This window comes from Aptenodytes patagonicus, chromosome 2 (assembly GCF_965638725.1).
Source record: "Aptenodytes patagonicus chromosome 2, bAptPat1.pri.cur, whole genome shotgun sequence".
NCBI lineage: Eukaryota > Metazoa > Chordata > Aves > Sphenisciformes > Spheniscidae > Aptenodytes > Aptenodytes patagonicus.
In genome coordinates, this window is record NC_134950.1 from 116076599 (window position 1) to 116088827 (window position 12229).

At 42.7% G+C, this 12229-nt stretch overlaps 1 protein-coding gene across 1 annotated transcript in view; it reads left to right on the forward strand.

Moving 5' to 3' along the window:
• The window catches only part of ITPRID1 (ITPR interacting domain containing 1), a 32643-nt gene extending 31871 nt beyond the window's left edge, over positions 1–772 (forward strand). Inside the window, 2 exon segments of the mRNA XM_076332290.1 lie at positions 385–741; positions 743–772. Coding sequence (XP_076188405.1) covers positions 385–741; positions 743–772 — 387 coding nt within the window.
• Positions 773–12229: the final 11457 nt, after the last annotated feature.

Here is a 12229-nt window from a genome sequence, read left to right on the forward strand (position 1 = left end):
TGGTTACTGGTCTGGTTCTTTTCTGGAACAGCTCTCCATTTGATAAGGAAAGGTAAAGAAAATATGATCAGGGGATCGGTTACTTGTCTTTGATTCTTCCCTGACAATCTTGGGTTAGAGGGTCAAGACTGCAATGGTCACAGATTGAAGTCCATTTGGAGATTTTTCCATTAGGCAATTGGATCTATCTGTTGGAATAAAATGTCCTTTAGGCCTTTCTCCTCCTTTTTATGGCAACATCTCCTTTGCCAGATATTGCATGTCTTCTTCGGACCAAGCAGAAGAAGCAGGCATGCTTCATATACTCTTGTGTATCCTGCTTGATTCCTTTTATTATATTTTTATTGCTGCAATATGCTTTTCCTTCTATTTTCTCTGCAGCAGCTGGACCAATTACTAGTAGAACAATCCCATCTGTTTTCTGAGCTCGGACTCTCTGATTGGAAGGGAGAAAGAAAAGCCCAGAATAAATGAGCATTTCCAGATGCTGCTGACACTGCGCATCCTCGAAGTGGGTGCTCAAAAATGGTGCTCGAAAGAGCTCCTAGCAAAAACACCACAGCAGCAGGCTCACTCTCTGCCCTGCAGTCGGGGGCACCCCCAACACAGTTTTCTACCAGGACAACACCTGAGCCAAATTCAGCCAAGTCTGACCCACAGGAGCTCTCCACCAGTAAAAAGGAAATAAAAGGACCTCCCCAAGCAAAAATGGACTTTAAGGCACTCTTACGCAATGTAAGGAGATGATTCAGTCTCATCCTCAAGGTTTTAAGTGGAAGAGATCGCAGTCCTGCAATGCTGCTTTACTATTCTGTGTCTCATTGCCACAGCCTAGGTCAGGACCCCTTCCCACTCAGCTGTGCGTTCATCCGGAGGGATGGAGCCTGTCTTTCAGAGCACTTTCAGTCTGCACAGGCAACACAGGTAGAACTGGGACTGGACCTGCCTTGATATTTCTCAGTAAGCTGTGGCAATGGTCTAGATGCTCCAGAGAGAAGAACGTATAAATACATGGATGGTATTTGCCTGGCTTGCTTGAACTTTGAATGCAACTGTTTGACTAATTAGTATATTCAACCCTCTCCCACCATGTGAAATTAGTGATTTATGGCTTCAATTTGCAGAGACAATTATCCAGTTTTACAAGGACAGTCAAAGCAGTGAACTGGAAGGTTTATTGTTTTTCTGAAGAAATTCAAAGTCAGCATTTCTGACTGATCTGATCTCACAATGTAACCATAAAAAATTGTTTGCCTGCCTTTCTGAGTATAAAATATACCTAGAAAATCTCTTAGATAGCTGCCTTATCATTTAATGGTCTCTTCCACCTTAGCATGTGTCCCAATTTTTAAAGGATTGATCATTCTCTTAAATAAACAATTAGGGTTAAATTCTGCATAAATTTCATGTAAACACCATGAGAGGGAATGCTCTTTATTGTAGTCTTATACTACTTTCTTGCTTTATTTTGATATTATCACTGATATTATCAAGCAGAATCAGGTTCTTTAGCACACAATTCAAAGAATGAGAACCACAAGCAGTGAGGAACAAGGAATTGAAATATTTGAGGTCATGTTTTGTCATCTTTTGCACCCATTTCCTTTTAAGACTAGTCTTGGTCATTCTCTCAACATACAAAGAAAATAATACTTTTTTTCCCAGTTGAAGAAATCTTTCCAAAATTCTTTAGGTAATGATTCAGCAGAAGGAAAAGACTGATGGAGAACAGCCTGATGGATTTTGTTTTTAATAATTGTGGCCTTTTTCCTGAAATGCATGGTGTATCTCAGAAACAAATGAACACAACATGGCATTATAGAAGGTTCTGATCACAGCAGTTTCATTTGCAATGAGATGATTGGCCAGAAAAGCAGGCACTTTTAAAGGATGTTTCAAAGAGAGGCACTATGTATTTTGCTATTCCATGATTGCAAAACTTACGACACTTCTTTCGGCAATCACATGGGATAAGGCTGTTCCTTGCAAAGTGATTTAAAAGGAAGAGGAGAGGGCTTATTTTTGAGAAGAAACTTAAGAACTTGCAGACAGCCCAGGAGATACCACTAGAAGGTATTTTCCTTATAGCCAGTTATTTTGACACAGTCCTTCAGCCAATATTAATCCTCAAGCCCAAACTACCATGTATAGTCCTAGCAACTTTCTAGCTTTTAACTTGCTACTAACTTGCCTCTGACTAATTTTATGAGGCTTGTATCTACTGTCAGTATCAAACCAGAAGCTTACTGACAGTGTATAAAATGTTAAAATACCCGCTCTGTCAAACTATTACTGTGGATAGTCTCCTGGCTGTCCTGTTCCTTTCATATTTGCTTCACATAAATCTAATTAAAAAGAAAAATGAGATTAGAAACACAAGATTTTCTACATTATAAACCTTGAATCAGAATCCTGGTTCAGTTTTCTGGGGAGTGCGCCGATCCTGGATTCATGCAGAAAAAGCCATGAGAAAAGACCTCTCAGGTTTGGATCACTGCAAAGAAATTCAACTGGTTCATTTTCAAAGCAGTGCAGTTTGTACTACTGCTTTCAATCTAGCACTTCCCAGACTGTGAGATGTCCTACTGGCTTGTTTGTTTAATGCTCTGGAGGGATCTTAGGTGTCATTTAGGCTTTGGTGTTGCAAATCACAGCTCTGGGAAGGTGCAAATAAAAGTAGCATTTGCACATGTTTAAGGAGAAAATGAAGTCAAACACGCTGAGCAGCCTCGAGGCTCCCTGCACCTCCACGTTTCCACAGATGTTCAGAGTAATAAAATGACTGGGGGATAGAAGTACGTAACATAGAAACTGACAAGATCCTCCACAGCTTGCTGGGCCATGAATTTTAGTGGTTGAAATTTGCCCCTTTCTCGAGACCCCGCATGGGATTTGTACACCACTTCCACACTATCAAGTGTTTAAGAGTTTATACGTCAAGATTTGTGATTGTGACAGTATCTTCAGGCAGCATGCAAACAGGACCAAAGCATCCTTCACCTAAGTTTTGGTGGAGCAAGCAATAAATTTGGCTTAGTATTTTCTCTCTCCACTGGCTTATGAACTGCACTTGCAGATGTTGTACCTCAGTTTGTGGAGGAAGGCAAATAAAGAGCATGGTGAAGGATGTACAATGATGCCAGTGCTGAAGGTCTCCTGGAAGAGAGGATGGCTAAGACGCTTCCTTACCTCAGCTGCACCAGGGCTGTGATTCCTCCCGTGAAGCAAGATGTTTTTTGCAAGTGTCACTGCAGCATGATGCATAAAAGCTCTGTAGGTGTGTGATGCTGCGATCACTGTCTGCCTGTCTTATGTCCATCTGTACACAAGATGGTATTGGCAGGTGGCAGCTCTTCTTGATTAGAAAGATCATGCGGGACCTCTGGCACTATTTGAATTCTACCATTTGTATTCTCAACCAGGACTGAATCTGACTCCTACTAACAAAACTTTCCTGTTCGAATAGTCTCTAGATGATTGGTATGTGCAATCCCATTCCTCATTTCAATTTAATTATAGAATAATCTTGTGCAAGCTATGGACAAGCTAGGGTTCCCTCATATGCAACACTTAGACACTCACAAATATTGTTACCTTGAATTTGTTTGCATGCATAGCTAGATAATTTTTCAAGCCCTCAATGTTGTTTTAACAGTTAAGCTGTAACCTTGTAGCAATAAAAAACACACCAAGCAACAGGAAAAGGAAAAAATCTTCTGACTTACCCTAGAGCACGAGTGATACTTCGCTTCATAACTCCTCCAAGCACGTTACAAGGATGTCTGGACTAAGCCGCATAATGCTGCTGCTGAAGATGGGAGAGAAAAGAAAACACGCAGTAATTTTGTCATCAGGAAAGTCCGGGGGTAGCATGGTGAGCACGGGAGCCAGCTGTGCACCCACTTAACCTCACAGTGTTACCAACCTTTTAAACTCTATCATTTATTTCCCTTTAGGGCAGTCATAAGCAAATATGGTGGGAATCTTAATGATAACTCCACAGAATTAATGAAATAATAACATATCTGATTGAGTATCATAATTGCTTTAGCTAGCTAGAACCATACAAATTAGCTTGCAGACTCACAAGGCAGCAGGTCATTTCTTGCTGGGGGGAGGGGGCTATATTACTTGTGAAAAGCATTAGCGCTAGGCAGTTTGCAAGTTTGAAATGTGAAGAAAACTGACCCCGTGACACTGTAGGACTTCTGACAAAAAAAAGAAAAAAAAAAGGAAAACGAAAACAAAGGAAAAAGAGTAGGTGGAGAAATTGAAGTATTTGCACTAAAGAAGCTAAAGACTGTTTTCCTCCATATTCCACCTCTCCAAAACTGAAATAGGTAGACCATCGGCTCTGTCTCACGGGACTGTTGAGGCTCCACAAAAGGTCCATGCAATATAGCTCAGACCAGCTATGGAAAAGGGTAAGACGCATAGGGTGTAGGTATGTTACGGCGGTGGTTCTTCTCCTTGCTCCCCGGTGCTCTTTCGGCATCTCTTGCCTGCAGAAACCTAAAACTGCCACCTGAAATCCTTGTAACTCCCTGTTGAAGGCTCAGCACTTCCTTTGCCCTGGTCACAATTTCTGGAGTGCAAGGGCAACATGCAGCCTCACCAAAGCAGGAAGGAGAAAAGGGGGGGGGGGGGGGGGGGGCGCGGGGGGGCGGCGGCAGGGGAAGTCAATTAAAAAATCGTTCCCTAACAAAGATAGAAAATTTAAAAACTACTGCTTTTGAATGCTTTTGCATTCTAGGTGCTTTTGCCCACCTAGTTCAGTAGCAATTTCTGTCACTTGGATTTTACTTCTTCTGTCATTGTCTTTTTCCTTCATTGATTTTCCCCGATGCCCCATAAATCTTTAAACCCTGAAGCTAAAAGAAGCTGCATTGTGCACCAGCTTGAATATTGATTTTGCTAGAGAGTATAAAATCTAGACATAATAAGGAAATCCATCTAAGGTACCCTGCCAAGGGCTCCCATTAGTTGCTTTACCAGGCATCAATTCAATAAACCCTCAAGAGCAGCACATGAATAAACATCAGAGCCTCTCTGGCATGTTAATGCATCAGTTGCCTAATTGTCAATGCTGCCAACAGAGTCCAAGAAAAGTACTATCTTGGGAGTTCAGCCCCTTCCAAATTCATGTCCAAAGAAGCTTTGACACTGGCTTAGAAGAAGGCAGGGCTCAGGAGAGGGGGTGTGACAGCCAAATAACATGGGCACGGCTGCTTTAAACGTGATGCTGACCTCCTGCTGGATGCACAGCCCAGCTCTACACAATCTGGGCATGCTGCCTCCTTATTGCATCCCAGCGCATGGTGATGAGCTGCCCTAGGTCAGGCCCAGGGCTTTCCCCATGTAGGACTGGAATTTGTGTTTGGGAAAAAAAACAAAGAGTCTCAAATCTTGGCCTCAAGCAATAGGAATAAACTGGTCCTGAGCGGCTAGATATGAACGACTTTCTCCTCTAGGGCTACCAGCGAGCCCAGGTGGCAAGAACTCGGCATCTTATTCTAGGCTCTACCCTGTGTTTTCCTTGTGACCAGGGCCTTTTTCTTTACTCCATGGGGACACTTATTCCTGGCACAGCTTCTTTCTGTCTTATCTAATGAGGTTTTAAATTCCTCACAGAGAAGTTATTCTCTCCTAATGTGTTCATACAGTGCCTGGCACAATAGGGGCCTAATATCAGTTGGGACCTCTACTTGCTGCTGCGATAATAATTTTATGAGCAGCCTTTCATTAAGATCCATTGCTACTTAAGAAACAGCTGCAGTGTCACTTCATAAGGCTGTTGACTCTTTTAACTCCCTCTGCTCCAGAAACAAGGTTTCGATCTTCCATGTAGAAATGGATATGGGTAAAAGAGGCTGAAGCATGAACAAAAAAGCAATCTTGCTATCAAATGGGAAAATTCAGAATCAGAACATCTGAGACTTCCAAGACTTAAAAGAATGTGAAACAACACTGTTCTCACCTTGCTGGACAGGTGCATTTGAATTCATCCATCTTCATTTCATTCTTTTCCATTGTCTTTCAATGGCACATCACTCACTTAATTAGCACAGATCACAGCTAGTAAGAGGGACACAGGTGTGTCCCATTGAGGCTATTCAACCTTAATATGGGAAACATTTATTACTATGACAAATAATGCAGAACACAGGCAGCCTTTTCCTGATTCCTCCCTCGCCCCCCCCGCCCCGCCATTAATATACAAAAGAAGCCTGTTAGGGTATTAAAGCTTATAGTTAATGATAGTCACAGAAGTAGTGAGGAGGCAAGAAGCAGGAGAGACCAAAAGTCAGGAGGTAAGAATTTTTTTTCCCCCACCTCTTAACCTAAGGGAGTGTTGAGGGCTCCCTGGGGCCACACCTGAAGATGTTGACACGTGTATCCTTTGCATGTCACTGGCAAGCTCTGGCCCTGTCACCTGCAAAAGGCTTCTGCAAATACACAGACAGGTAAAATATTCCATCTTCTGTGCTCTCTACTTAGCCAGCTGCCTCCAGGAATGGCTGCAGTAAGTACTTATTAGAGAGACTTTAGGTAAAGCAAGCATCTGCCAAGGGTGGCAGGCTGCTAGGGGTCCTGAAGAGGAGCAGGATGGAGGTCCTGAGCGGTGAAGAAAACTGTGGCTCTCACCTTGACATTCCCATACTCCATCCCATTTCAATTTCACTGTACGAATTTTTGGGATATTGCTTTAGGTCAGCTCCCAATCTGTGAAGATACAGTAAGATACACCTTTCACAACAAGTAGAGCTTCCTTTCCAACAGACAACTCAAGTCAAGCTATTGTAGGCCTACTGTGAAACAAGGTGTGTGGGTGGAGAAAAGTCTGTAGTTAAGTATTATCTTGCTGGTGAATTAGCTTTTTAAAGGTTGCCTGAAATTTCCAGAGGTTTTTCTAAGCTACTGACAGAGAGAGAAATTATGGGGAGAAGGAAATAGTTACAGTCACTTAGGAAAAGAAAAGAAAAACCTAATTACTTGAAAACTGGGGTCTATTTTATCAGTGACACTTCTGTAACGTCCTGCATAAGGGTTCCACTGCCCTTAATTTTTGATCTACAAGGAATAGCAATTATCAGAAAATGTTACTCTCGTTACATCAGGAGAGCTGTTCCAGATCTAGGGTTGCTCTAATCGGAGCAGAGCACATTGGAAGCAGGGTAGCCTGGACTCCTCACATCCTTGTCCCATTTAACAAATAGAGAAGTGGAAGCAAGGACACCCGAGTCATCCCAAACCAGGCCAGGCAAATGTGAGAGGTGCCTTTCTCAGGCTTGGGTTTCCTGCTGAGCTAACGCACAGAGGAGTGAGAGTGTGTGTGTGTGGCCGAGGGTGGAAAGGAGGTGGAGTGAGATGTCCAGGGAAATTTGGAGCAGCTGGTGCCAAAGAAATCTCATTCTGGGAGCTGATGCAGTAGCTTCATGGTGTCAGCAGGTTGTATCCAGCTGTTGCCTAGCAAGCCCATCCTCAGAGAGACAGGCACCGGGAAGCAATTGCTGCCAAAGCACGCAGCAGCTGGGCTGACTACCACCCAGGCAGGAGGTGAACGAAGGAGCTTGGGAGCAGCGCGGGGGAAATGTTGTAGCTGTGGATGGGACAGGGGAATCTGAAAACAGGGGGCAGACATAGAAAGACATGGAGAAAGAGCAAAGTTGAGCAGGTATAATGAAAATGAAAGACCTGAAACTAGACAAAGGAGGGATGAAGCAGAAGTTCATCTATGTGTAGATTCATCTGTTTAAAGGTAGCCCAAAGGTATTAGTCCAATACATAGAGTTCCTTCAATGAAATAAGTAAGCTGACAGCCCTCACTCAGAAACCTGGGGAAATAAAGTCACTTGTTGCTCTTCCCAGGACACTTACAAGCACTTCAGGATCACAAACTAGCAAAGGGGTTAAGACAAAGATTAAGATTAAAAGCAGATTAAGATTAAGACAAAGCACAGAAGAACAGTCAGTTTAAGGCTATCCAAATCCTTGATATAGCACCCAGTGGTTAAGAACATAAGAAATGGGCTACAAGGCCAGACCACCTCCGACAGGATTATATCTTTGACAGAGAAACTAGGAAATGTTTTTCAGGGAGAGCCTGACCGCTTTTTTGCAGGCTGTTCTCCTTGTATGTCCCCAGCAGCCACAACGGTTGGATAAGGGACATCAGAGTGTGTGTTTCTGCCTGTCCCCGTTAACAACTGTTTATGTTACAGAATCACAGGAAGACAGGTTGAGAAGGACCTCCTGAGACCATGTAATCCAACATCCCACTCAAAGAGGGACTAGCTTGCCTTCTTCTCCATTAACATGTCTAATCCTTTTTGTACCCTCCTGCCATGAGCTCCCACTACTTCCTGTAGAAACAAAGTCCAGAAATTTGCTACTTGCTATGTGAGCTCTTTTGTTTTATTGGTTTTAAACTGATCTCCTACTTTTGATGAATGGCCTCTAGCTTTAGAACTGCAGGATTTGGTGCAAAAGCAGTCTGTATTCACCTTTTCCACCACTTTCCTGATTCTATAACCCTGAGGAGCCTCGCATCTCCAAACTGAAGAGTCCCAGCCCCTTTAGTCTTTTCTCTTCAGGCAGTTCCTCCATCCCCTTAATCTTTTCCACCCAAATCTAGCTGGATGCCAACAAAAATTTTCCAGATTTTCAACTTTGTACGTTTCTTTCCAAAGTTGTTAGAAATTCCAGGGAATTTTCGCCTCCGGTCCAATTTACAAAGTCAGCTTTATCATAGCTACTCCTTTCTGCTGCCGTTCTCCAATCTCGCTGGAAAGAGCTGAGTCTGAAGTTGTTGCCCTCTTCTATCAGAAATATCCTAGAAGAGAGCCAAGAGACCTTATGAATTTTGAGCAGAATCATCATAGCCCACAAACAAATGCTCTGCCTCAAGCTTTTTTCACTCTTCTGAGTCTTTTCTCAAAGTTCAACCCTTGCCAAATCCAAGCCTTTACTCAATTATAAATATTCCTCTATCGTCACTGGAAGTGTTGTGGAAAACATACAGTCTCTTCTCCTTATCAAGGTCAAAAAATAAATACATGGAAGAAGGAGGAGACGTAGAGTTGACAAAAGATGTGGCACTAGAATGAAGACAGGAGGAAGAGAGGGAAGTACAGTGAGAAAGAGAGAGGGCTGAGGAGAAAAGCAGGAAGAGGAACACAGAGTCAAACGTACGTGTGGCTGCAAACAGGAAAAGCAGGAAGCCTGGGTCCCTGTGCTAGGGGCTGTGCTTATGTGCCAGAATGGCTGTCTGGAAAGGGTATTTTGTTTTTCCTGGGAATCCACAAGGAAGGCAGGGAAGGTCACAGAATCTGCTTGCCCACCTGATGCAGCTCCTGGACAGTAGGCACCTATCCATGGTGAAGAAAAGCCAGGGATGGACATCAGCAAAGCATCCGGTCAGAATGAGTTTGCAGGTCCTGGCTAGGACTGGCAGATGGATAAATGATTCTCCCCATGTGCTGTATGACTGTGCAGACACTTTTCCATTACTGTTTTCCCCTTAGTTTATAGTTTTACTCCTTCTTTACTCTTTTATTCTTTACTTCTGCTATGGGAGCTCCACTGATTTTTTTTGTATCGTATCCTCTCAGATTCAGTCTCTTTTTTGTGCTCTGTATTGTAGCCAACCTGTCAGATAAAGCTTTAGAGTCCACAAAGACAACCTTAGAGAGTCTCAGTGGGACTATTTAAGCAAGAGGATGTGCTGGTATTCTGCTAGGCAGCTAGCACTGTGAGATTGCAGCAAATTCAATACAAGAGGGATAATGTTAACACAGTTAAGCATGAATTTAGACATGTCACTGCTAATCCCTAGATTAACAAGAGGGAAGGAAATGTGTCAAAATAATAAAGTACCTATTAAAAAGGTTGTAGAGACAGACACTGATCCATAGTTAGCACCAATAGATGACAGAACATCGTCAGTGAAGCATGAGCTGTCATCTGGCAATGCTCTGTTCTGCAGAAACCAGACGAGTTAGGGACTTACGTCAGACTCGCTGGGGATTTCCAGACATTGAAAGAAAGAAACAAGGAAAGCAAATTTGGAAGAAAAATAAAATAATATTACTTTTTTTTAAATCCTCACCTTAATTTGGGGTCTTCGGGACTTTATCCTTTTGTTCTCTGGGTCCACAGGGGGAAGTGACGATCCAGCAGGGTACTCATATGAATGGTGTGAAATTGCTGTCACAGTCACTGAAGCCCTTTGGAGGAATAAATTAATTACTCTCTTTAGATCATACAAGGAAAGAAGATAAAGGTCTCAGAGGAAGACAGGTAGGAGCCCCAAAAGTCTAAGACAGCTGGAGAGACTCAGAGGCTATGTGAAACATAGGGCTTCTCAGGCACTAGTCCCATGCTGCTGGTTTAATTTATTGGCTAACAGCATGTATATGAAACTCTGGCAAATGTTGCTTCTTAATGTTTGTTAGTGGTTATGCTTTCCAGAGGTGAAAGGAGAGTCTAAAAGCTGGTTTTTAAAGATGCCCTGGGATGAGCCCGCCATCCCCTCTGGGGGGCTTGTGGGACAGCTGTGCTACAGCCCAGGTCAGCAGAAGGCAGAGGGTGGCTGGGGCCAGCGCCTTGGCTCTGCCTGACTTCTGGACAGCATGCTTGGCACCAGCAAGAGCTAAGAAATCATTAAATGGAAAAAGAAAAAAAAAAAAAAAAGGGGGGGGGGGTGTTGTACTTTGTTATTTGCCTTATGGTTTTGAGCTTTGTTCAAGATTTTCCCTATAAGCAGGAGGTCTGGGAACTTAGCTGGATGTGTCACTCTGTACCTTATTAGGAACATAAGCGGCATATAGCATTATATGTGCTTGGGCATAAGGTCCATGGCAAAATCAAAGAGGAACCTATCCATCTCTCTTTGGTACAGCTTCAAGAAATACCTGCTTGCTGTCTTGTGAAGCTGTCTCTTCCCAGCATTCATTAATAGAATATCACCTTTCAGTGAAAGAAAAGGGTTTTTTGCAATCTCCTATGAAATGTTCTAGGAGTTTTCTTACTCCTCCTTTCTGTGCATCTATGTTCAAATCTGCCTGTACTGTTCAAAAGAAGGTTATGTGTCTATTGGTGTTTTAAGGTATAAACTTGATATCTGATTATTTTTATAGCTTGGGTTCTTAATTATACCACTCCAAGAGAAACATTTCAAGGATAATGACTAATTACTTTTAATGTTGCTTATATTTGTTATGCTGCAGATAATGCTTGTTTTAAGTAAGTGGAAACAGGTGTGTAACAATTGATTAAATTAAATTAAACAAGCAAGTAGGGAATGAAATGCACATGGCTATTTTCAAGGAGAGATATTGTAAACACTAATTAAGCAGCTGGAAATCAATAACTACACAAAACTATTCCCTCTTCCCAATTCTATGAGATGGAGGAAGCCCTGATGTTTTCAATTATTACATTGTTATTTATACCTTGCTGAGGTATACATAAGAGGTGCCCATAACCAGGCCAGCCACGCCATGGATGCAGCCAGCTGAATTTTCTTATCTGGATGCTTCTGAATCCTGTAGAGGCCCAAGAAGCATGATGTATCACCTGCTGATTCCCAAAAGAGAGTGACTTGTCTGAAGTGAATCATTTTCAGAACTAATTAGCAAAAATAATCGTCCATTGCCCTTCTGGCTAAAATTAAGTCCTTTTATATAAAAATAAGGGATGGCTAGTACCTTTCCAGTGCTGAATTACCATGCAAGACTACTGCAAATTTTTTGTGTATATGAATAAAAAAGATTTAGGGGAGAAATGGATTTGCAAAATTCTCCAAAGGCCTCGGTATTAATTTCTGCTCTTAGAGAGTCCCATTAGCAATGACCTTAGTCAATAGAGGTGCTCCCTGCAGAAGCACAGACAGGCTCTTGGCTTTTGCAACTAAAATCAGTTTGATGGCTTTTTTTACTACTGCTAGCAGAAGTCAACACAGCTCAGTTAGAGCAAGAAGCTACTTTCCAGTCTGTTTTGTGCAATCCTGTGCACAGCTATTTACAAAGCTCCTAGCAGCTACCCGTGTGCGGGCCCACAAGAGGCATCAAAAGGCTAACGTTGGATGCACAGAGGATCCACAGCAGACAACTTGCCTCACGGGTTTGATTTCCCAGGTCTCCCCATGCTGGTTAAGGAAGGGGTTTCCCTGTACCCAGTGGAGCAATGCCTGTGCTGGCTGAGGTGGGAGAACAGGTCCTGCTGCTCA